The sequence below is a fragment of the Physeter macrocephalus genome, chromosome 6 (assembly GCF_002837175.3).
Source record: "Physeter macrocephalus isolate SW-GA chromosome 6, ASM283717v5, whole genome shotgun sequence".
Classification (NCBI taxonomy): domain Eukaryota; kingdom Metazoa; phylum Chordata; class Mammalia; order Artiodactyla; family Physeteridae; genus Physeter; species Physeter macrocephalus.
Genome location: NC_041219.1, coordinates 59899006 through 59923169, shown reverse-complemented (window position 1 = coordinate 59923169; position 24164 = coordinate 59899006). Strand labels below are relative to the sequence as shown.

Genomic DNA, 24164 nt, shown 5'->3' with positions numbered 1-24164 from the left:
GCTCCGCAACGGGAGGGGCCACAACAGAGGGAGGCCCGCGTACCACAAAAAAAAATCTTGTCCTGAGTATTACTCGTTACCTGAAGGAGCATTATTCTGTTAGGAACGTAGCCACGTAAGAAGGAAACTCCCACTCACGCCCAGTTTTAACAGCTATTAATTTCTTCTCCAAGCACATTGCCAACACCATCTGTCTGTCTCTCACACACGTTTGGTTTTTTAAATCTGCAGCCAGGTGTGGGTGGTTTTTAACTATACAGCTGTTCCTGTCTCAGTATGTATAACTACAGGGCTCTTGCTGTTTTAGTATGTGTATCTCCTTGATATCTGATATGGCTGAGTGTAAACCAGATCTAAAGCCTCCATACAGGATTAGCTGACCTTGGACACATGTGAAGAGGACAACCTGAGCCTTTAGTAAAACACTCAGAGCAGCCCCTGCGCTGAGGATTATGGGAATTTCCCCACGAAACCATCATCCCTGCTCTGCTTGCAAGTACCCCTTCTTTGCTTCACAGCAAGAAACAATGCCGAAGGAGCAAACAGTTGAGATCTATAGTATTCTGATTTCGAAGGGCAATAGTTTACTTTCACTGCAGAAAAACTGATCTTCATTCTGTCTTTACAGAGGGAACGTGGGATGTGTCTCGGGTCGGTTGCGTGTGGATATAAGAACCCCCAGCCTTGAAAAGAACATCCTGTTCCTGGTCTGAAGATATTGAAACGTTAATTACCCTTAGAGTAGAGCTTTCTTCTACAACGTCTGAAGAAGTGACCTACGTGACACTCACATTTCAGGATTCTGTTGCAGCAAGAAATAATCGGGATAGAAATAACCTAAGGAAAAGAGGTAGGAGTTCAGAGAAAGCAAGATGTAATCTTGGAGGATGGACCGGTGTTAGATGCCCTGAGGTGCTGGCTTTGATACTGATGCTAAAGACAGGTGAACTGTGGAATCTCCAAAATGGAGGCGAAGTTGGGGAATTTTTTAGTAGAGTGGTGCTCCCCACATTGAGGACGAAATATGTGGCTTCCAGGACCTTTTAAGATCGTGTGATATCACTATGTGTCATGAAGCTCTGTGTCATAGTGAATCATTTTGACTAAATATGCCAGAGATTGAGTTTGGGGGCTAAGAGATTTCTTTTTATAACGGTGGTCCTTGATATTTATACCTTGTGAGAGATGCCAAGGGGAATATCCTTTTAGAAGCCAGTTTGGAGCCTTCTAAAATAGAGAAGGTGGAGGGAATTTTTCCTTCTGAAGGTATAAATAACTGAAGAGAAAAATTGGAGGATGAGTCAGAAATAGATAAGAGCTAGTTTCTGTCTTATAAGTATTTAGAAACTTTTTAAAGAGCTAGTTTCTGTCTTACAAGTATTTAGAAACTTTTTAAAGGTAGGTTGAAATTCCCAGTGTAATTAGTCATGTTGAATCTATATTAATATCTGTATAGTATTTTATATACATTTTATCATGTCTTTATCAAAACATAACTATGAAGGAAATGGAATAATAGTACTTTCTCCAGTGTATTAATGAGAAAACTGAGCTGAAAGACATTAAATAATTTAACCAAGTTCATGCAACTCTTATGTGGCAGAGTCGAGACTCAGTTCTTATCGTCCACTCAGTCCCTTGTATCAAACTGGAAGAAATATCTGTCTCTGTGGTCAGGAATCCAATTTAATGTATCAGACAACATCCCTTACCTTCAAGAATCTGTTGACAGTTTAGGACAGTTTGTTGTCCTGAATCATCTAAAACGTTCTCCTGCTCTTTAGATTTATTTTTATTTTAAGCACGTGTGTATATGTGTGTATGTGTGTGTGTATGTGGTTTGGGGGAATGATATACAAAAAGAGGATGGGAATAGACTTTGTGTGTGTCTAATAAAGGTGGTTATACATCTTTGTTTTGTTTTGTTTTTAAAAATCTAACCCTTGAGAAAAAGGCAGTTGTGGACGTGGTGCATTGGCAGGGAGATTGTATTAATCAGGAGATTGTATTAATCTATCTGAGACATTGAGCTAGATGCCACTAGATCCAGAATTAGGGGATAGGAAAGTGAGGCAAGTATAAAAATCATATATATATGTACACATACCATGTATACACACACACACACACACACACACACATACATACATATGTAAGATGCTAAATATTGAAGAGTTATCGTCTGGCTTTCTGGTCTCTTCTGCTGTTGGCAGGTTAGGTTGCATAGTCATTCATTCTTTCATTCAGTATTAATTCATTATCTGCCAGGTGAAAACTAGAATACATAATAGATGAAAACAGAATTCACAAAACATCTGCCTTATGGAGGTTCGCAATCTCAAAAACTTGGGGTCTCTCCCATTGTCAGGATCATCCAGAGAACAAGTTACCACAACATCTCATACATGAATTCGGTAATCCTGAAGAAGAAAGGTGTGTGGTGATGTAAAGCAAAAACCTAAAAATTAGGAGACTCTTAAAGGAACAGAGGATGGTGAAGAAAAAATATGGAGGAGAACTATGGTGGGGCCCTTATTGTGAATCATTTTAGTTATTTTCTAAATAGGGGAATTGAAGAAGCAAGAGAGAAATGTTAATATCTGGAAGCTTGCTAAGTAGGAGAAGTAATCAACTCAAAGTGAAAGAATCACAAGGCAGCTCTGTTTGCTAATCTCTCTGCTGGCTTTTTTCAGGGTACCCAGCTCCATGCCCCATACGGCGTCAGGCTGCCCTGGGTCTGCTAACTCTTTGTCTGATGCTGCTGATTGGGCTGGTGACCTTGGGGATTACGTGTAAGTGTGCTTGCATCAAACCCAAGGAAGGTGGTTAGGAAACACAGCTGTAAACTATGTAAATTCAGGTTAGATCATATGATAGGTGCTAGCATTCCGAATCCTCTAATATTTTCTGCACCTCATATCCCTCTCATTCTCCATGTCTCCAAGATAAACCTGCAAGGGACATACTTCATTTTTATGAGGATTTTGCCCTAAATACATGGCTTTTGTTTGATAAACTTGACTGGATTATGAAGACAACTTTTATTTTTCAAGTTATTGATTGGAATAAGGAGGCTCTTGTCTGCCTAGACACACCTCCACTTATTATTCCAATGCTGAGAAACAGGGAGTTGAGCGACGTGGATTCAAAGAAGGGCATGACGTTTCATTTACCTCTAAGACTTAGCTCAAGACTGGCTTACTCTGCTCACCCAAGACCTTTCTAGGGTAGAAAAATCTTCAAAGCAGCAGCTACAGCTTGACCGCCATGAAGGAAAAAAAAAGATACAAACAAGGAGGAAGAGTTGCCTTATAATATCTCACTCAGTAAATAGAAAGTTGGTGGAAAAACGTCCTGAGAGCACATATTTTGTAGGATGCTGTTAAGTATATGAGGTACAGGGTAGGGGAGTTGACACAGCATTCACTTTCAGGGAACTGGTACCAAGGAAGTTTATTTGCTGAATAACAACACCTCCTTTGCTGCTTTCATTTCTTTTTATCTCAAGGATAATTGGAATTTAGTTATACTTATTTGGACCTATAAATAGAGGCTAATGATGTAGCTTGCTTTTGTGGAAAGAAATATGATGTTCTAGCAGCGGTAACAGATATTCAGTAGCCAACCATTAGGAGAATTAGCAGTTGATCTTCTACAATGTGTATATTTAAATGAATGAATGAAGATGCAACAATATGTATTCATTGGTTCACCATACAAGGGTGAACATTTTTTTTCCCTATAGTACTTTTAGTGCAATGGTTATTAAGTTTATTGTGCTGGTGAATCAATTGAAGTGCTTATTAAAAATGCAGATTTTATGAATTCAGGACCAAAAATGGTCTAGTGTGGCATTAAAATCTGCTTTTTAAAAAAAAAAACAAACAACAAATATCCTAGGTGATTCTGATGCAGGTAATATGTAGACCATACTTTGAGATACCCAGGGCCCCAAAGGATTCTCTTCCTATTAAAACAACAATTACATTGGGCTTCCCTGGTGGCGCAGTGGTTGAGAATCCGCCTGCCGAATCAGGGGACACGGGTTCGTGCCCCAGTCCGGGAAGATCCCACATGCCGCGGAGCGGCTGGGCCCGTGAGCCATGGCCGCTGAGCCTGCGCGTCCAGAGCCTGTGCTCCGCAACGGGAGAGGCCACAGCAGTGTACCTGCGTACCACACACACAAAAAATTACATTAATCAACTCCAAAAAGAAAAAAAAAAATCCACCAATATGAATGACAAAATGACTGGCGCTACCTTAGATGAACTTTCAGACATATATAACTATTAATTTATTATTTTAATACAAGTACAATCATAATTAAAAATATAAGTAAAATTAAAAGGATAAGCTCTACACAATTTGGAATAGAAAGGCATCAGGTGTGTTTCTTCCATGATACCTGATTATTAGGAATTACTAATAAATATTAAACAATCCAAGCAATATTTCTGTGTTAAGAGAATTATCTATGGCTATAATAAGAATGGAAGGATATATGAGTTTGTCCCCTGTTCTTTCTTGGAGTTTTGCAGACATCTAATGAAATTAACTCAGATTCAGAGAAACTGAGTCAACTTCAGAAAATCATCCACCAACAGCAGCATAACTTATCCCAGCAGCTGAGCAACTACAGGAACCTTCCCATGGAGAAGGAATTTCTCAAGTCACAGATCTCCAGTCTATTGAAGAGGCAGAGACAATGGCCATCAAACTCTGCCAAGAGCTAATCATTCACACTTCAGGTAATCAGGACCTGCTGACAAGTCAGATCAAATCTGTTGCTCTGACGTAGGCTGATTATGTGTACCACCTCAGAATATGAGAGTGTGTTACCAGTGACTTCTAAAGATGCTGCACGAAATGTACAGAAGACAAGGGAAGATACAAAATCCTTTATTTTTTTTGAAAACACAGAGGTGAATTTGGGAAGCACCCTGGAATGATACCAACCTGGATACTTCAGCCCCTCATTTTGTGAACTGTTTTTAGGTGATCCTGTTGTTATAAGAAGTTAAAAGTATAGCTGGTAATTCTGAAGCCAGAAGACTGAGCCCTGAAAAGAGTATTTCAATAACCATTGTCCCAAAGCATTATCGGGGGTGACTTCATTTTCAGAGGCTCCTAAAGCAGTATGTTTTCAGGGTGCTGGCTCTGAGGCTCTATTGTCAAATTACATGATTTACTTTCCAGTCCCTAGTCGCTCCAAAGTTGTTTAGTTTGTGTTATTGGGTGTAATTTCTTTTTCAGACCACAAATGTAAGCCTTGTCCTAAGACCTGGCAATGGTACCAAAAAACAGCTGCTATTATTTTGCGACAAATGAGGAGAAAACCTGGCCTAATGGTAGAAAAAGCTGCATGGGCAAGAACTCTGTGCTGGTGAAGATAGATAGCTTGGAGGAAAAGGTCTGGTTGAATCTCCTTCCCTGGTTATAGAAATTATCCATATACTGGAAAGTAAATAAATGGAATTTCTGACTCACATCGTAGGAATTCAGTACATTTTGAATAAGAATTAATACACGAATTTGATGAATGTTCCCATCTCTCTTATTCCTACAAACTGGAATGTGGCTCTCGCGGAACATTTTTCCTGTTTGTTTTCTCTTTCAGGATTTTCTGAAGTCACAGCCATTACCCAAGTTTCCTTTCTTCTGGTTGGGATTATCATGGGACCCATCTGGCAGGAGATGGCTATGGGAGGATGGTTCTAGCCCCTCTCCATTCTTGTAAGTCTCTAACTATTGGGGAAATAAACAAGCTAAGGATATTAAGAAATGAAATACAAAGAAAATATATGTTAATTGTAAGAATTGTAAATCTAGATTAAAAAAAAAATAGTACAACCTACAAAGAAAAGAGAGCTTCACTAATAAATATGGAAAGGAGGAGTACCTCGTTTCATGCGTGAGATAAATTCATGGCAGGACACTGAACTCTATTAGTTTACATTTATTTCTTGGGACTTCCCTGGCAGTCTAATGGTTAGAACTCCACACTTCCAGTGCAGGGGGCAGGGGTTCAATCCCTGGTCGGGGAACTAAGATCCCACATGTTGCACAGCCAAAAAATAGAATAAAATAAAGAAGTCAATTATTATTATTATTATTTTTGTGGTATGTGGGCCTCCCCCTGCTGTGGCCTCTCCCGTTGCGGAGCACAGGCTCCGGACGCGCAGGCCCAGCGGCCATGGCTCACGGGCCCAGCCGCTCCGCGGCATGTGGGATCCTCCCAGACCGGGGCGCGAACCCGTGTCCCCTGCATCGGCAGGCGGACGCGCAACTACTGCACCACCAGGGAAGCCCCAAGTCAATTATTTTAAATAAATAAATTTATTTATTTCTTTATTTAACAGACACAAGTAATACTTAGTAGTTTAAAGTATTTTAAAATATTATCCCTATGAGAAAAACATTGTTATACTCCCATTTTATAGATTAAAAAAATTGTTGTAGAGAGATTAAATAAAAGTACCTACACTATGAGTAAGATCTAGTAGTAAGCCCAGCCCTGAAGCAAGAAGAGTGTTGCAGTGTAACGCAGAACATTTGAATCATTCAAATAAAAGCAGTCCGGGTAAAACAGAAGATTTAGACATGATGAGCATAATTTTCTGATGACATTACTTAAGAATTATCATCCATTCTTTAGCAGAGGAACTAGGGGCTGATATCAGAAACACATCTATGAAGTCATTCATTTTTCTCTCTTAATCTCTTATTCTCTTTTCACCTCCTACATATGTATAAACATATACAAAATTATATTTGTGCATAGTAAGACGTCATACATTTTTACACAGAATGTGATTTTATTTTTCTGTTTTTCTTCAGAAAGTTCCAGAGTAAAGAAATTCTAGTACTTTTAATATAATCTGCATTGGGTAGTTTCTACCATGTTAATGGAGGGAATAAATATTCTCAACCCCAAATTTAAGTTTCCTTCTTAAATAATTCTGTCTGAGATCATGATTAATTTGAAATTTAAAAAACTCAGATATGCCAGCTTTAGGGATTTTGATGGGTGGTGGCCGTAGAAGTCTCTCCGCATTCAGACGTATGATATTTGGTTGTCAGGGGACCTGAGAACACTGAATTGTGAACAGTTTCAAATATGACATTTGTAGTTAATTTAAAATTGATTATTTTTCAGATTTAGTACTAACGAATATGCCCAGATCAATGGATCCAAAGGCTGTGCTTAATTTCAAAGGGAATATTTATATTTCCCGCTGCAGTGCTGAAATTTCTTGGATTTGTGAGAAGACAGCTGCACTAGTGAAGATTGAAGATTTGGATTAACATTCTTCCTTCAAAGTCACCAGGAAGTAACGGACTTGTGAATAAGCTGATGTGAGGAAGGAAAGAGCTACACTATTAGAGCCCAAAACAGATTAAATAGTGACTGTGTACTTAACCATTAGGGAACAGGCAAATAAATCTGCTTCACAGAACAGTCTCCACGTCATCCTCTGATATGCCTTCTGATCTGATGTTCTTGTTATTCAGTCTTAAACTCATTGGGAACCTGCAGGAATAGCTAGCTGTTCTATGGACCTCTTATTCAATCTCAGACTCATTTCACCGACTTTCCTCTCTCTCTCTCTCTCAAATAAAAGACTTTTCTTGCTTTGTTGTTACATGTGGACTAGTGCACAGGGTGATGTGTAAATATTTAACAGTCAGAACTGAGAGAGACCACAGCACTGGAACAAGGTCCAGGAGACCCTATTATGACAGTTGCTGGATCATGTAGAGATCTGGGGGACCCGAGCAAGGGGTCCTAGTGTCTGGGGTGGCAGTGCTGTACCAAATATTTGGAAATATCTAAGTGTCTTAGCAAATGGTTCGTCTGTATCACTGTGTACCAGCTAAGTCTCAGCCTGCATGAGCAAAATGTCTTCTTCCCCAACCTCCCTATGAAAGTACCTTTTTAAAATTAATATTTAAAATTTAGAAAATTTGTTATCTAGGTGAAAGAACATAACAGTTAGTATGACTATTCTCAGTTATTTAAATTAGTAATGTTGAGGTTATTGATTTGGTAATCTGAGTAATATTATTAGTTTATTCTCTTATAATTGAAATTTTATTTCCTTCAGAAAAGTCCTAATAAATTGCTCTAAGACATTAAGATATTAGAACCATTATTTTTTAGTTTCCAGAACTTTTCTTTAACATAGTTTGTCAGTGTCCCCGCACATTAGATGCTAAACATGGTAAATTTAGAGTTCAAGAGTTTTTCTGAAACAGAATTGCTGATTTGAGAATACCAGTAAAGGATAGAGTTTTCATTTTCTCTTCTCTCTTCATAACATTGCATAACAATGTATCAAGTAAACAGAATGGTAAACTAACATGTGATACTAATTTGGCTACATTAATCTAGATTTTACTGGAAAAACTGATATGATCTGAGTTCAAAGCTTGTTGCCTTTCAGAATACTTTGACAGTGCTTTGAAAGAACATCTTCATACACTACTATCTAGTAGCCTGTTATTGTCTAAAGATTTAAAGATCACTTTTTTCTACTCTCCCTCCACCACATTTTGTGATTTTGATGTCCTATTTTACATCTTCATGCTTGTCCTTCTACTGTTTATTGTAGTTATAATCGTTTTTACAATTTTTCTGATTGTTTTTTAGTCTACGTTCTGGCTCATTTACGTGATCTTCAATCCTTTTATATGTTTGCCTTTCCTACTGTGATTTTCCCTTTCCTATAGATGATCTTGCTTCTTCTCTATTTAGAGAAGATCCTTCAATATTTCTTTCGGGGTAGGTTTAGTATTGCTGAATTCTTTTAGGTTTTGCTTGTCTGAGAAGTTCTTTCTCTCTCCTTCTATTCTAAATGATAATCTTGCTGGGTAGAGTATCCTAGGTTTCAGGATTTTCCCTTTCAGGACTTTGAAAACATCATACCACTCCCTTCGGGCCTGCAAAGTTTCTATAGAGAAAGTTCCTTGATACTTGGTCATATTTGGTCCTGTCCAAAACCATTTGGCGTGGACCAAATATGCTCATGGGCATATTGGATAGGACCAAAGTTCAAGGACCTTTTGGCGTGGACCAAATGTCTTATGGACGTTTTGGCCAGGACCAAATGTCTGCTAACCTCCTGACCCGCAAAGCTGTTTCTGGGGCTTTGGTATACTGACCGTAGCTGTCAGTATGCACACGCCCTAGCACAGCCCCTATTCCAGATCCCTTAGTATATTTCTTGTTACTAGAGAAAGTAGGCGTTCCCTCAGTCCTTTTAGTCTATCCTGTACCTGTGTAACAGGGTGACAGGGTGGGGCTTATGCTCTCCCTCTCTCTGTGCATGTGTGATCTCCTGGCTGATGCAAATCCCTCTATCAGGACCTTTGCCACGACACATACAGGCCATGGCTGTAGACTAGTGAGTGTTTGAGGGCTGTGCGCTTTCTGTTATTTCTCTCCTTAAGACTTTTTTCCAAGAAACTCGATGTTATATCTGCACCATGAGGCACTGCTGATGTGTGCCCCTTTGCACAACACTAATAATATCCAAACACAATTTTAAAAACTATTTTCTGTGGTCAGTAGATACAGAGAAATGAGAAAAGGAAGGGATAAGAGGAAGAAAGATGCTCTCTGTTCTTCTCTGAGGCCACATATGGCAGCTCATTTCCGGAAGTGTGGGTGATTGGTACTGTGCATTAAAAACAGAAGTTTAAGGTTGTAAGTTTAAGCTTTGGTTTATAAACAGAAGTTGAAAGCACAACTCCTGTTTATTATCCAACTCTTTTAGTTCATCCTCCTCTTTACTTTTTTTTTTGCAGTTTGTCAGGCTTTCTTTGCATAGCCATCAATGTCTGAAGAAGTCACTTATGCAGATCTAAAATTCCAGGACTCCAGTAAGACAGAAGAAATCCAGGAGTTTGACAGATTTGGGATAAAAGGTAAGATTTTAAGCTATGGATGTGTTGTAAGGTGGTCAGAGTGTAGAAAGTGGCAGAAGTATAAGAGCAGGTGCCCTGCCCCTTGGGTGTTAGTGAATTGGCAATGAATTCTCCGTTTGAATTTTTAATTAATCTTATTTTTACCAAAACTACCAAAAATGTCCATACAAAATGACTCTAAATTTTTTTTAAGGCAATGATCAGTGCATTGAACATTCAATCTTTTACAAATTTTCTGTTTTGTTTTCATATCACAATCAAGATAATTAGGACAGGATAGTATTTTCATACGACTGGATTGTGAAACATTTTTTCCCCCGTGAAAGGAAGCTATGGACAATGAACATGTGTTGTCCAGGAAAGTCATGGCTTTGTATGTTCTTTTTTATAAGAAAATGCTAGTGTGTGTGTGTGTGTGTGTGCGTGTGTGTATGTGTGTGTGCACGTATGTCTAAAAAAAGAGATAGAGACAGACAGAGAGGACCTTTAGAGGATTTTATTTGATTTTTTTACCAAATTGGGCCTCTATTACTCTAAAAACTTTCCTCCTTCTTTGGAGATCTTTTCCCAACTTTCTAAAACATAGAAGAGGTTCAGTTAAATGAAAAGACACATCAAGGACTAAAGACAGAAAAGAGATAAAGAAATATTAGAAGATACAACATTCAAATCCACCTTGTGCCTGGAAGTTTTGTATTTTTTTATTCAAATTTAATTATGATAAAGGACTACTTGTGTTTCCTTTCAGTTTTTACTTCAATAAAGTATACCCTAATTTCCATCCTACTCAGAATACCATATTTCTCTTATTGTTAAGTAGCTTCTACCTCCCGGCTTCTGGCCTTTTGGGTGAAATCTGCCCCAGTATATCCATACTTAAAATCAGTGTGTATAAATTAAACAGTGCATATGGAGAACACAAAAACGTGGTGGAAACAGTGAAATTAGGAGAAGGTGACTAATAGAAACATTCTCATGCATTCTTTAAGTGTTTTTTCCCCATACAAGATGTAACATTCTTTAAAGTTCTAACTTTACTGTGAATAGAATTTTCATTGTTAAATCTTGGAGCCATTTATCATCAGCATTGTAAATCCTGAGAAAGGATATCAGCTTAATTCTGTGGCCTTTTCCTTTAATACAGACTTTTTTTTTTTAAAGGGCGGGAAGTTACTGATTTTTGTAATACTTTCTGTCTTAATTTCCTTGTTTGTATTTCTCCTTTTTTATGGCATGAGAGGAACATACCATGAACTTAATATACCACAATTGCTCTTTACATATCCCATCACATCCTTTCTCATCTGCTGTCCTATTAATCATCCTTATTCTAAATTTCCACTTCAGAAATTCCTTGTCTCTGAAGAAATCTCGAATCCATGTCTCATACGTCTTGTTGACTTTCTCAATATTGTCTAATTTTCTCATTATTCACCTTAAAGTCTATATTATGTAATATAAGCTTTGTATTATTTAGCATCTACCCTTACTCTCTTACTCTCTTATACACCCGCTCCTCTGTTTTTTCCTTGAAAAATTCCAATTCTTATTAAATTTAAGTATCCCCCCAGTCTGTGCCCCACCTGGGCAGCTGAACATTGTGGGTAAAAACACAAAGTTTCGAGCCCAGCTTACTCTCACTTGATGAGCTTTGCTCCTCCTTCACTCCACCCCTTTTCTTTCTATTACCAGAATTTCCATCCTGCCATATCCTCACTCATACTCTCTGCCTTACTTCTAGATAATATTTACAATGTACTTCTTTACTCTTATCAAAAGGCAGACCTCCTCATTTGGCTCTAAATTTCAATCCAGGTTCCTTCTCAAAGACATTTCTTCCAGTTTTCTCCTTTATCTCCTCTGTTATTCTCTCTCTCCTTCCTCTAGTTAATTACCCTTCCTTGGTGCACCAACATACTCTGCTACTCCTGTTTTAACAAAACACAGTCCCTGGTTGGCCACTTAAAACTCTCCATTTGGGCTTCCCTGGTGGCAGTGGTTGAGAGTCCGCCTGCCGATGCAGGGGACGCGGGTTCGTGCCCCGGTCCGGGAGGATCCCACGTGCCGCGGAGCCTGCGCGTCCGGAGCCTGTGCTCCGCAGCGGGAGAGGCCACAACAGAGGGAGGCCCGCGTACCGCAAAACAAAACAAAACAAAACCTCTCCATTTATTCTTCCATTTCTTTATTTCCTTTCACAACCCAACTTTTCAAGTGTACTGTCTTTGGTCACAGACTCCCAGTTCTCATCTCTCGTTCTCTTCTCATCTGACTCTCCTGGGTTTCTGCTCTCATTGTCTCATGGAGACGATTCTTGTCTAGGTCACAGATGACCTCCTCCCTGATTCACCCTGACAGTCACATCTTTGTTCTTGTACCACTTGAATTTCCTGCAGCATTTGCAAAGCTGAACAGTCCCTTTTATTTGACTACTTGTCTTTGCCCACTTTCATGGCCACGTCCTCATGGTTTCTGCTACCACAGTGGCTGCGTCCTCTCAATCTTCTCTTTCAGCTTTTCCCCTTGTATCAAATTCCCTACAGATTACTTCAGGGCTCTGTCCTGCGTCCCCTTTTCTTATGTCACTAAACATGGGGTTCTAATTTCATTTCAAATTTAAAAGACCAAAAATAGAAATATTTATTTTTTCTCTAAAACTATTCTCGCCAATCATCCTCATCTCATTAATTACAAATATAAATACATATTTAAATGCAATCACTAATTGTTTGCTATATGCTAGCACTGTTCTAATTGTGTTACAAAAATTAAATCACTTAATCTCTGAAACTTTGTGGCTCTCTTTTTTTTAACCAATGTAGAAACTAAGACAGAGCGAGGTTAAATAACTTGTCCAAGGTCCCATGGAGGATACACAGAAGAACCAGGATTCAAGTCCAGGCACACTAATCTGAGAATGTGCTGTGTTATTTATCATAATGCTGTACTGCCTATAAATGTATATATCTTATTATCTACCAACTTTATCAAGTTGGAGCTCTCATAAACATTTCATAAATTTGAACTATAGATTCTAACTACAAGATGTATTGTTAATCTATCCGTGGGTCATCATTTTCTAATACTAGTAAAATCAAGCTACCATTCTCTCGTGCGTAGCATACTGAAATGTTTCTTGCTATTCTTCCTGCTTCCAATACTGTAGCCCTACAATTCATTCTCTATATTCAGCGACAGTGATCTTTCTATTAAAAAAAAACTTAATTATTTTCTCTTCCTGATTGCACCCCTCCAGTGGTTTTCCAAATAGCTCCAATGCCCTTACTCTGGCTAACAAAGCCTGTAAATCTGTCTCCTGACTTTTTCTTTGACCTCTTCTAACATCATTTCTCACCTTGGCCACAATTCTTTAGCCACTCTGAATCGTTTCTGTTTTTCAAATAGATAAAGCTTTTCCCAAAATTAGAGTCTTTGAACTAGGTGTTCTTGCTGTCTGTAATTTCTTTGCACTGATTTTTCATGCTGATTCTCAGTGGCCGTAAGATCTGAACTACCTGCTCTCTATAATATAACTCAGTTTCAAATCTGTGCATACCATATAACAATTTGAGATATATCTCTATCTATCCTATCATCTATCTATCTATCATGTATCTATCACCTATCTATCCATTTATTTTCTCTCACAATTAAAATTAATCTCCTGTGAAAGCAGGAACTGGCATGTCTTGCTCACTTCTGTATTGTTAGCACCCAGACTAGTGTCCAGTGTTCAGATGGTATTCAATAGATAACTTTCGATTAATTGTATACATAAATACATTAGAAAAAGTTCGTAAGAATGACAGCACTTGAAGACATGATTCTAACCTTAGATGTGATCTTGATTGTGTAATTCTTTCGCCATTAACTATTGTTCAAGGTCTAAAAAAGTTGTTTCACATTTTATTTTCAATTCTTTCTATATTTCACAGTATCACTGTATCACTAACTGTGATATGTAGGACATAGATCAGAAGTATAGTAAGGTTACGTTAACCCTGAATTATATTTTCTTGAAATGTCTAGCATCCATATATACAAATGATGATAATGTAAATCACATAGTAACTTAATAATAATTAATTTATAATATAAAGTTTATATTATAAACTGGAGGATTTTTAGTAGGGAAATGATCTGTTTGGAGCCTCACTGTTCAGCAAAAAAGAAACATTCGACAAAAGTTTGTTGCTAAAAGCATGAAAAAGTTCTGAGGAAATTATGCAGGTCTAGCCTAAGATCTGGCTGATGGGAGGACAGCCAGAGACGTTACAGAGACAGCTGATCATTTATGTCCCACAGCCGAACTCTCAGGATTTTCTGGGGAAAACATAAATAAATGAAATTATTTTCTCTGACACCCCACAACTGTCGACTCAAGGAAGGAATACTCAAATCGACCTTTCTGTTAGCTGCCTGCTACTCAGTTTCCCCAATTTTGTACAGACAAGATACGTTATTTCCAGACTGATTGGTCTTCTCACTTCTTTTCCAACCCAATTTTTTCCTGTTTCTTGAATCAGCCTATGAATTAACAGCCTCTCCTTTGAGAACCAGTTGGCATGCAAAACAATTAACAAAATGTTTTTGACTTCTTCTTGAGTTATTCTTTTAAAAGTTATTTTAAAATATCCTTGAGTTTCTAGCAAAATGCATTCCTTCACCAGGGACATGGGAGGAAAGAAATAAAGGCAAAATAAATGAATGCATGAATCAAATTAAGATGTATACCATTCCAGGTGTCTTTGCTCATTTTGCTTCCAACAGTACCACCTGCTGCTTCCCACGTATGGCGTCGAAGAGCCTGGGCTCTGACTCTTCTATGCTGTCTGCTGCTGATTGGACTGGGAGTCTTAGGAAGCATATGTATGTATTACCTGTGTTTTTATTGACAGGGAAAACACCTAGAATTGCATGAGTTTTACTCTTTGAATTGAGGCTTTGGAATGATTATAGGTGATATGCCCACAAAGGGACTTATCACTAGGTACTTACAACATGGTACTTAGTCTCTTTCTCTCACTCTCATGAAATAATTGCTTCCCTAGACCTTTAATATTCTTAATACAATTCAGCAAAAAGGAGGTGATGGTTGTACTGAGGGATTACAATTTTTTATCATCTCTTCTTTTTTAACCTGGAGTTTACATAACTTCGAAGATAGACATGGAAAAGTTGAATAAACTACAAAATTTCAAAGAAGAACTTCAGAGGAATCTTTCTCTACAACTAATGCATAACAAGAATAGCTCCGAGAACATCTGGAATCTCTCTATCACACTTCAAGAAATAGCCACCAAATTATGTCATGAGTTATATATAAAAAACCCAGGTAATCCTATATTTCTCTCTGAGTTATTTACTAGACAATGAACTAAACCTAGGAGTCACTTGAGAACCATTTCATCAATAGCTAGCAGCTTTTCCCTAGACAACCATTATTTGGAGGAAAGAATGAAATGTGGTTGACAGAAGACTCATTGATATTTCTGTGCAGTTAGAAGAAAAACAGAATGATAACTATAGGCCCCCAAATTATCAGAAGATGATAGTTACTTACAAAAACATTAGACAGTCTACAGTTTCTCTAATCCTGTAAAAAGGACAGCGATGGAAGATAGGTCATCTCTTTACAGATGACCTCGTTCCTAAATTTCAGTCAGTGTTTGATAAGAGTTAACGTTAAGAAAAGAAGTCAAGTCTTACCTTTGGAATTGGGAGGAATTGGTCTTTTAATATCTCTAACAGTTTCTATAGTTGTTATAACTAAAACATGTTCTTTGTCCTCTTGAGAAGTCTTCCGAATATTCAGCAAGTCAGAGAGCTGGAAATGCTCTAGATGGAAGAGGCAATGTTTCTTGTTATTACCTTTTATTGCCATGTAGAAATACGCAAAATGACAAAGGGAAAGAAGGAGATTAATTAATTGCTATTCAGGGCTCTTGAGGTAGGAAAATGCACTGGAATCCAAGTGTTTAACTTCAAATATGCTCAGATTATGTTTTGGACACATTGTGGTGGTATACGGAAGCCTGGAACACAGGATTTATTTTCTTCACCTTTGATGTAAGAAGAAAGACAAGTAAATGTGGTTAATTTAACATAGAGAACAATGGGAATAATAAGAATTATGAAGATTAACCCCACAAACCAAATGAAAGTATGCTTTTCTTCCAGAGCACAAATGTAAACCTTGTCCAAAGAAATGGATATGGCATGAGGACAGGTGTTATATACAACTTACACGTTATGAAACGTGGCAAAAGAGTGACAAGATATGTTCTGACCACAATGCCAGCCTGGTGAAGATTAAAAACAAAAGCATGTTGGTAAGATCTCACGGATCTCTGCCTGTGAGGAAGGAAGTCACTTTCCCCTTCAGAGAATAGAGAGGAGTGAGGCATGTTGGGGAAGATCTGTATTAGTCCAGACACGACCCTGGCTTATTTTAGTTGGGGCATGAGGTGAATAAAACTTAGTACACTTATCTCAGGGTATCAAGCCAAGGTTAGTCATATGAAACCTTAGCTTAGGACCTTAGCAGCGGAGGACTCTCAGAGGCTGATGGGCAGATGGGTAGATGTGGGGCACCCAGAATCTTTAGGTCTGCGAACATTTCCAAACTGGAACTTTAGGACCAACTCTTAGAGCACTATTTCTGAGCATTTATCTAAAAACAGAAGATCTGTCATTATTCCTGACTGTTACCAATTCCATAAGATCTACACAGGAGGAGGTTCTTTGTTTCCACCATTTTGTATTTTTTAAACTAAGAGAAAAAGCCAACATATATTAGAATAAAAAGATAGCTTGGATAAAATATGTATTAAAAAGTAGAATTAAGATGGGGTAGCAAAGGCAAGTGCCAAGCAGATATATTGCACTGAGTTCCTCCTGGGTCCCAGGAAAAGTGAGTTCTCTGGAAGATTTATTTATATATATATATATTTATTTATTCTAATATTTAAATAGTACCTCTATATTTTACTCATTAATTAGCATTTCTGGTCTTTCAGACAGTAATCCCATATTCGTTTTTAAGCAAAAATATATTTCCCCAAAAGTCTCAGCTTCCCTCCTCTAAGAATCCTTGCCCTCCTTTAGAGAAGAGGGGAAATCAATCCATAGTCTCTTCCTTATCTGATTATTCTCAAATGATCCATTCATAGTTATTTGCTCAACAAATTACTGGAATATGAGAAAAAACGATTACTTTGGCTACAAATTTCTGGACTGGTTTTGAATTCTACTCTATATCCACTCTCATCTGACTTTCCTACATTTTCCTCCTGCTCCTTGTGTTTCTCTTGTGTTTTCGTGATTAACCACCTCTTTTGCCCCCGAACTGAGTATTTATTGCTTAGCATTTGAATCCTGAAGTTTGTGAACCTCACTGACCCTAAGTTAAGGTTACACATGGATTAGTAGATCCTTCTCCATGTCAGACAGTAACAGAGGTATAAATGTTGAAGGAAATCTTACAGTAAGAGACACTTTGTCTCAATTTGTTTTAATGGCATAGAAAATAGTAGTAGAATGTCAAAGATGTCACCTTAGCACAGTAATGTGTAAGAAATTACGTTGTGAGGTAATGTATAGAAATGGGAGAAAATGATTTTAACAAACAACCTCTGCTTCCTGTAGGAATTTATAAAATTCCAGAGGTTATATCACTATTGGCTGGGATTATCTCCCAGAAAAGATAAAAAAGATACCACGATCTTGGATGAGACAATTATCTCCTCTGACTGGTAAGTCTTTATTCTTGTTGAATGGTTTTTTGTTTTTTTTTTTTAGTATTTATGCTTTCATTTTATTGTTTTTAAGAATTAAACTGCCACCTCAGTAGTCTTAAGAGCAATATAATGAAGCATGCATACATTTAATTTAGACTTACGTCCATCACAGCTTCAAAGGCCTCCCTGAAACAAGGCTAGGATTCACATCTTTTTCCTTAAGGAAAGAAACACTAACAGTAATTTCATTATCCTTCTCTCCACCCACCCTCATTCAAACAATAACTGGATGAATTCAAGTCTAACACCGTTTTAAAAAATCGTCTGCTACGACACGTTCACCTGATCCGTCTTCCTGCATTACACATATTTCTTAAACCTAACCAAAAAGAAATCATTTTTAAAAAGCCTACAAGAATTCTCTTAACATGTAGAATTTTATCATGATATTAATATTTTTGTCCAATACACAGGCTAAGTGGTTTCATGCCACGTTCAATTCTAGTGAATTTCAGTTAAAACAGGTGAGCTCTTCATAAATAGTTGAGAAGCTTTAAAGTGAATTCGGCTATTTCCTTTCTGTTATCCTCTACCCACCCACCCTCATTCAAACAATAACTGGATGAATTCAAGTCTAACACCATTTTAAAAAATTGTCTGTTACAACACATTTCATCTGATCTGCCTTCCTGCATAACACATATTTCTTAAAGCTAACCAAAAAGAAATCATTTTTTTAAAGCCTACAAGAATTCTCTTAACATGTGGAATTTTATCATGATATTAATTTTTTTGTCCAATACATAGGCTAAGTGGTTTCATGCCACATTCAATTCTAGTGAATTTCATTAAAACAGGTGAGCTCTTCATAAATAGTTGAGAAGCTTTAAAGTGAATTCGGCTATTTCCTATTACATGAAACCAAAAAATGGTACTGGATTTTAACAGCTTCATTTCATACTGTTTCACTCCCATGTTTCTAATAACAATTTCTCACTAGAAATATTGTGTTAACACTGAACTCTCAAATTGCTAGGTGTGAAAAATCACGTACTTTCACTTAAAGAAAAGTGTTTTAGTTATTTTCAGCTGGTCAACGTTGAAAGGGCCATTTATATTATTTCTAACTTCAGCTCTAAGTTCGTAGATGACTTTGCATCTGATTATCCAAGAGGAGAAGTTGTTTTGCCTGTTCCTGAGAGAATCAAATGGTAAATTAGCAATCAGTTCACCCTCTGTTGAGAAGAAATGTTCTAAATTTATACACTACAAACTATTTAATAAATGGTATCTGCATGCTACACATTTCATGTTTATGTTATGCACCATTTTAGGGGAGAGGAAGTGCTTCACAGGGGTTTATTCAAAGGATATATAGTAATATCCTAAGAATGTTGATTTATACATTTGAGTTCTGTATAAACTGTAAGTGGTCATCTCAGCTGGACTGTAACAGCCTCTATAATGCAAAAGCTGATTCTGAAGGCACGTTATAAAGCACTGAAATTCACAATTTAGGTTACTTTTCTTTTCTCCAACACAAAATCATCTGGTAGTCTTCACGGTTGACTCCATGCTAAAATGTTCCAAGTTTGAGACTGCTTAACTAATAAAAGAAACAGGAAATCACTAATAGTTTTTAAATGTCAAGTTAGAGAAAAAAAACCTTATCACACAGTAATGAAACCTGAGCAACGCAAGTATGTGATTACAAGCATGTCCTTCATTAAGACAGTATTCAAATTCCTCCATGGCGCGCAAATTATAGTTTAAAACCCAATAAACAAGAATCCACTTAAGCACGGGATCAAATTCTACCACGAAATGAGGAATTACATAAAGCCTGTTCAGCCCTAAATATTTAGTTTAAGACAATGAGCAGAGAGGAGCACACCTCATCTAAAGCACACCATTTAAACAGTTCTATAAAATAACGTTACTTAAGATTAATCGGTGTGGTGCATCGTGTGATCCCAACCATTCAGTAAAAAGCATTTATGAGTACCAGCATCCCCAACAGCTTGGAGCCTATAGAGTTGATTCCTTTGGCCATAACTTTCCAAGTAGCGAACACTGCCTTTCAATATTACAAACATAAATATTTCTTAGTTCTGGAATTCCAATGTATTTTGGTGCTCCTGAGGCTGCCTACAAATGAAAAGGCATCCAAGTGAAGTGCCTTATACACCTAATATACCTCAAAATTTCAGTGCCTAACCTGTGAAATAATTTTCTACCATTTAACAGTCTTCCTTACAGTAAATTATAGTAGATTTTTACTTTTAGGATTTTATTGTAACTTTGGGAAATTAGTGGTAAAACATATGCTTTAAAAAACAGTATGTGGCTGCACTTAAATTCACATAAAAATAGCGTTTTTACAACGCTATTGAAATTTAATCCTTTTACACAGGTTAACAAAATGTATCACAAGAAAAACTAAATATTGGGTTTAACAAAAGAAATACTTTTGAAAGTGGAACGATGAAAACGTGTTTTCAAATGTTTTACAAACGGTCACCTCTGGGTCAATTTACCACACTAGGGAACAAAGTTGTTAAAATATAGTTGTGATCAACTGAGCCACTTATCTGCACTACAGTATAGGACTTGAAATCACTCCTAAGGTCAAGATTTAAAACCGTTTTAAGAGACAAGACCCTACGTGTTTTACAGCCACCTCATTAAGAGGCACTTTCCCTTCCCCAAACAGTCAAAGCTTAATTAAAAGATTGACTATACATAAGTTTGTTTCCTCATCATATCTTCAGTTCAAAATACTATTATCATTGGTAATACGGTTGTTAAATTTTTATAGCTGGTTTCAGTAAAGGCGAATTCCCTACACTACAGTAGCAGTGTAGATTACAGTGAAAACTAGCTTCTATTGAAATTGCATCTTTAAATAACTCTTTTCCATCAGGCTTCTGTACTGTGTTTAATAACGAAAAAGTTGCTGCGAATGTCTTCCCATTATCTTGACAAGTGACTAAGGAACTTATAAGCCAAATAAGGGAGAATTTCTGTGAGTAATACTTTTATCTAAGAAAATCACAGAAGCCAACAAAATTCACTAGGCTCGAATATGTACTTAAAATTGTGCTAAATGCTGGGATTCAAAGAGGAATAAAAGACTGATTCTTCCCTTAGTTACTTAACCATTAATTGTATGCACAGGCTAATTAAACAATTTTACAGATGAAAAGAATAAAATGTGATAAATGCTTCAGTAAGGATACACGGAATAACAAAAAATAAATTTTAGCTTTGAAATTTGTGTTATAACTGACAGTTGAAATGGACATTAAAAAAAAATTTATTTATTTTGGCTGCACTGGGTCTTTGTTGCTGCGCGCGGTCTTTCTCTAGCTTCGGCGAGCAGGGGCTACTCTTCGTTGCGGTGCGCGGGCTTCTCATTGCGGTGGCTTCTCTTGTTGCCAAGCGTGGGCTCTAGGCACGCGGTCTACAGTCGTTGTGGCTCATGGGCTCTGGAATGCAGGCTCAGTAGTTGTGGCGCACGGGCTTAGTTGCAACGCAGCATGTGCGATCTTCCCGGACCAGGGCTCGAACCCGTGTTCCCTGCGTTGGCAGGTGGATTCTTAACCACTGCGCCACCAGGGAAGCCCTGAAATGGACATTTTTTGAATAAAAAATTTAGAGATTGACTAGAAGAACATTTCTGGTAAAGAGAATAAAATGAACATGGGCATGATATATTGCATATATGGGATATATAAAATATTTTGTTGTGGTTAAGACATGTGGTTATAAATATATCATTATAAATGGATTCATATGTTGTATTTGTTCTGTTTATAAGGGGGGGGGTGTTAGGCTTATCCATTTGTGTTTTATAATTCCTTAAATTTGGGAAGCAGACAGGATTAGACTAAAGAAAGAAACCAGAGCCTCAAGCTGCTGGATGCTGTTACAATCTCACAAATTTATACATATTTGTTGGTTGAGTACACATCAAGCAAGGGTGAGCTCAGGATAACTGTTGAGGTGCTGCCTGAATCTAAACCCTGAGTTTCCTCCATACTCACCACGTTGGGCAAAGTGGCAAAAAGCAGCTTTGATTGTTTTTGTTGTTATTGTTTTGTTTTGTCTTGTTTGCTTTTTCCATCAGATAGAAATAGTATGTGTAGGAACAGGGGTCAGAAAGACAAGGCAGCTCTATCTTTGGCAGTCTGCAATGATAGCACAGAATGGGGGATAAGATATGCACAAACGGAGGAGAGAAGGTTATATATTCTGAAGACCTCATTTGGAGTGAAGTACTAGAGGTAAAGGTAATGTGAGCATCAGGGAACAGTATAGATGGACTCATTTCAAAAAGTAGAATTTCCACATGTTTATTTGTAATTATTGCTAATGGGAAGGTAATCTATAATGGGATGGAAAACAGTAAATATTTCAAATCATCAAGAAATAATACAGAAATAAAAATTATATCCTAGTATAGGTGCATAATACACTATTCTGTATATAATATATTATCATATATAATATATGTAATTCCCTTTTGTTTTTTATCCCCGATGTTATTTTTGGGTTTGTTTCTGGAATTGGGATGTGATCAATAACATCTGTATTATGCCACTTCAAATAGGAAATTTCACTTTTGAAAATGTAGTTGAGGAACTTATTTATTGTTTGATCATTATTTATTGACCCAATATTGATGCTACATTTTTTCCCAAAGATAATATACTCAGTTTACAAGTTTGTCTTTAATGCATCGTCCCTCATCAGTAATCCTGTATTAGGGGCTGGTAATTATTCAGAACTTCATAGTAAAATCTCTGAAGAATGGCTGGAGGGAGGGAAATGTCACTTGGAGATGATATTGAGCTTAAGGTGTCACAGATGAGGTTAATTCCTGGTTTTGGTGATTATGATTTGAGGAGGACAGTCTCAAAGATTTACCACTGGTCCAGTTTTCCTAGAGAATATAATAGAATTGCATTACTCTAAATCATATTAGGTATTTGGAAAGGGAGTTGTCTGGAAATAAAGGACAGCAAATATTCCAGATGTGAGAAAGCAGAAAAGGCAGAGAGAAATCAGGCAGTGTGTGACACTGCATATTTGTCAATAAAAATGAGTAATTTGGACACTTGACCTTCTAAATAATGATTAAACTTTATTTTAGACAATGCAGACCCTCGGAGCAATGATATGTTGGGAAAGTAATTTTTTTTCTGTGAATGTGTTTCAAATGTTTGACTTGCCAAGTGTAATTATTTTCTCTTTCAGGTTTACAAGAAATACAAGTGACTTAGATGATTGGATGTATTGTGGATACATAGATATCAGCTATGTTTATCATACTAAGTGCACTGAGACTAAACGTATTATGTGTGAGAAGCTGGCCAATCCAGTGAAGATTGAGAGTATACTAATGAGTGAAGTACCAGAAGAATGAATGTAGTTAGTGCAATTATTTTGCCCCAGCTATTATCCTGCAATTAAAGGTAACTTTAGGGAGCATACATCTTGTGGATCACACAAATGGAATAAAGATGCACTGAGACTACATTTCTGCCTCTCTCCTAACAATTTAAATTTTCAAACTTTCTTCTTTCTCCTCGTTTGCTAAGTGAATAGAACCTAAAGTCATACCTAAAGTTATACTTTATCATCCAGATACAAGCCAGATACCATTGAGCATAAATATAGTGTTTTGGGTGAGAATACAGGAAACTGAAGCTAATTTTTCCTGCTTCTCCAGAAACATGGTAAATACCAACTTTACAGAAAATCAAAGAAAACTAAATATTGGAGAATACAGAAATAATCAAGTGGGACAATATACATTGATTTGCTTTTTGGAAGAAAAATAAAACAGAATACAGTACTATTTCAACAGATGTAGAAAAAGCATTAGATAAAATTCAACACCCAATAATAATAAAATCGCTTAGAAAACTAGAAGCAGAAGATATCTTTAATCTGATAAAGAATGTTGACATTAAAAAGAGAAAAGAAAAAAGAAAATACAACTAACAACAACAACAAAAAACACTAAGCCTAACATCATATTTCTAGTAAAAGAGTGAAAGTTTTTCTTTTGAACCCTGGAAGAATATAAAAATGATCTTTCTCAATTATTTTATTCAACAACCTCTACTGTTTATTGGAGGTCCTAGAAGTGAAACAAAGCAAGAAAAAAATTAAAAATATAAAAAATGAGAAAGAAATAAATAAGAATTTTATTTGTAGATAACTTAATTATGTACATAAAACCCAATATAATTTATAAACTGTTAAATAATTTATCAAGGTCACTGATAAATTACATATAATATATACTCAATATATATACATCAATCATATTTCCTTATGTTAGCAGTAAGTAATGCAAAATAAAATTTAAAAAGCAATACCATTGATAATAGTATCCACAAACAAAATAGTAATAAATATAATAATAAAAATGTGAAAAATCTCTACATGTAAATATTATATGCTGTGTGATCCTATTCCCTCACCCAAAGT

At 36.8% G+C, this 24164-nt stretch overlaps 2 protein-coding genes across 2 annotated transcripts in view; both read left to right on the top strand.

The window, feature by feature from the left end:
- LOC102978783 (C-type lectin domain family 12 member B) overlaps positions 1-7305 on the top strand; it is a 10525-nt gene extending 3220 nt beyond the window's left edge. The window contains 9 exon segments of the mRNA XM_007114055.1: positions 716-850; positions 2694-2792; positions 4531-4701; positions 4704-4748; positions 5254-5297; positions 5300-5410; positions 5618-5733; positions 7157-7210; positions 7212-7305. Coding sequence (XP_007114117.1) covers positions 716-850; positions 2694-2792; positions 4531-4701; positions 4704-4748; positions 5254-5297; positions 5300-5410; positions 5618-5733; positions 7157-7210; positions 7212-7305 — 869 coding nt within the window.
- Positions 7306-9836: 2531 nt separating this feature from the next.
- On the top strand, positions 9837-23260 carry CLEC12A (C-type lectin domain family 12 member A). Its single transcript, XM_055085153.1, has 6 exons — positions 9837-9927; positions 14695-14793; positions 15092-15259; positions 16105-16256; positions 17572-17678; positions 22923-23260. The coding sequence occupies exons 1-6, from the start codon at positions 9837-9839 to the stop codon at positions 23089-23091; spliced, it is 786 nt and encodes a 261-aa protein (XP_054941128.1). The 3' UTR covers positions 23092-23260.
- Positions 23261-24164: the final 904 nt, after the last annotated feature.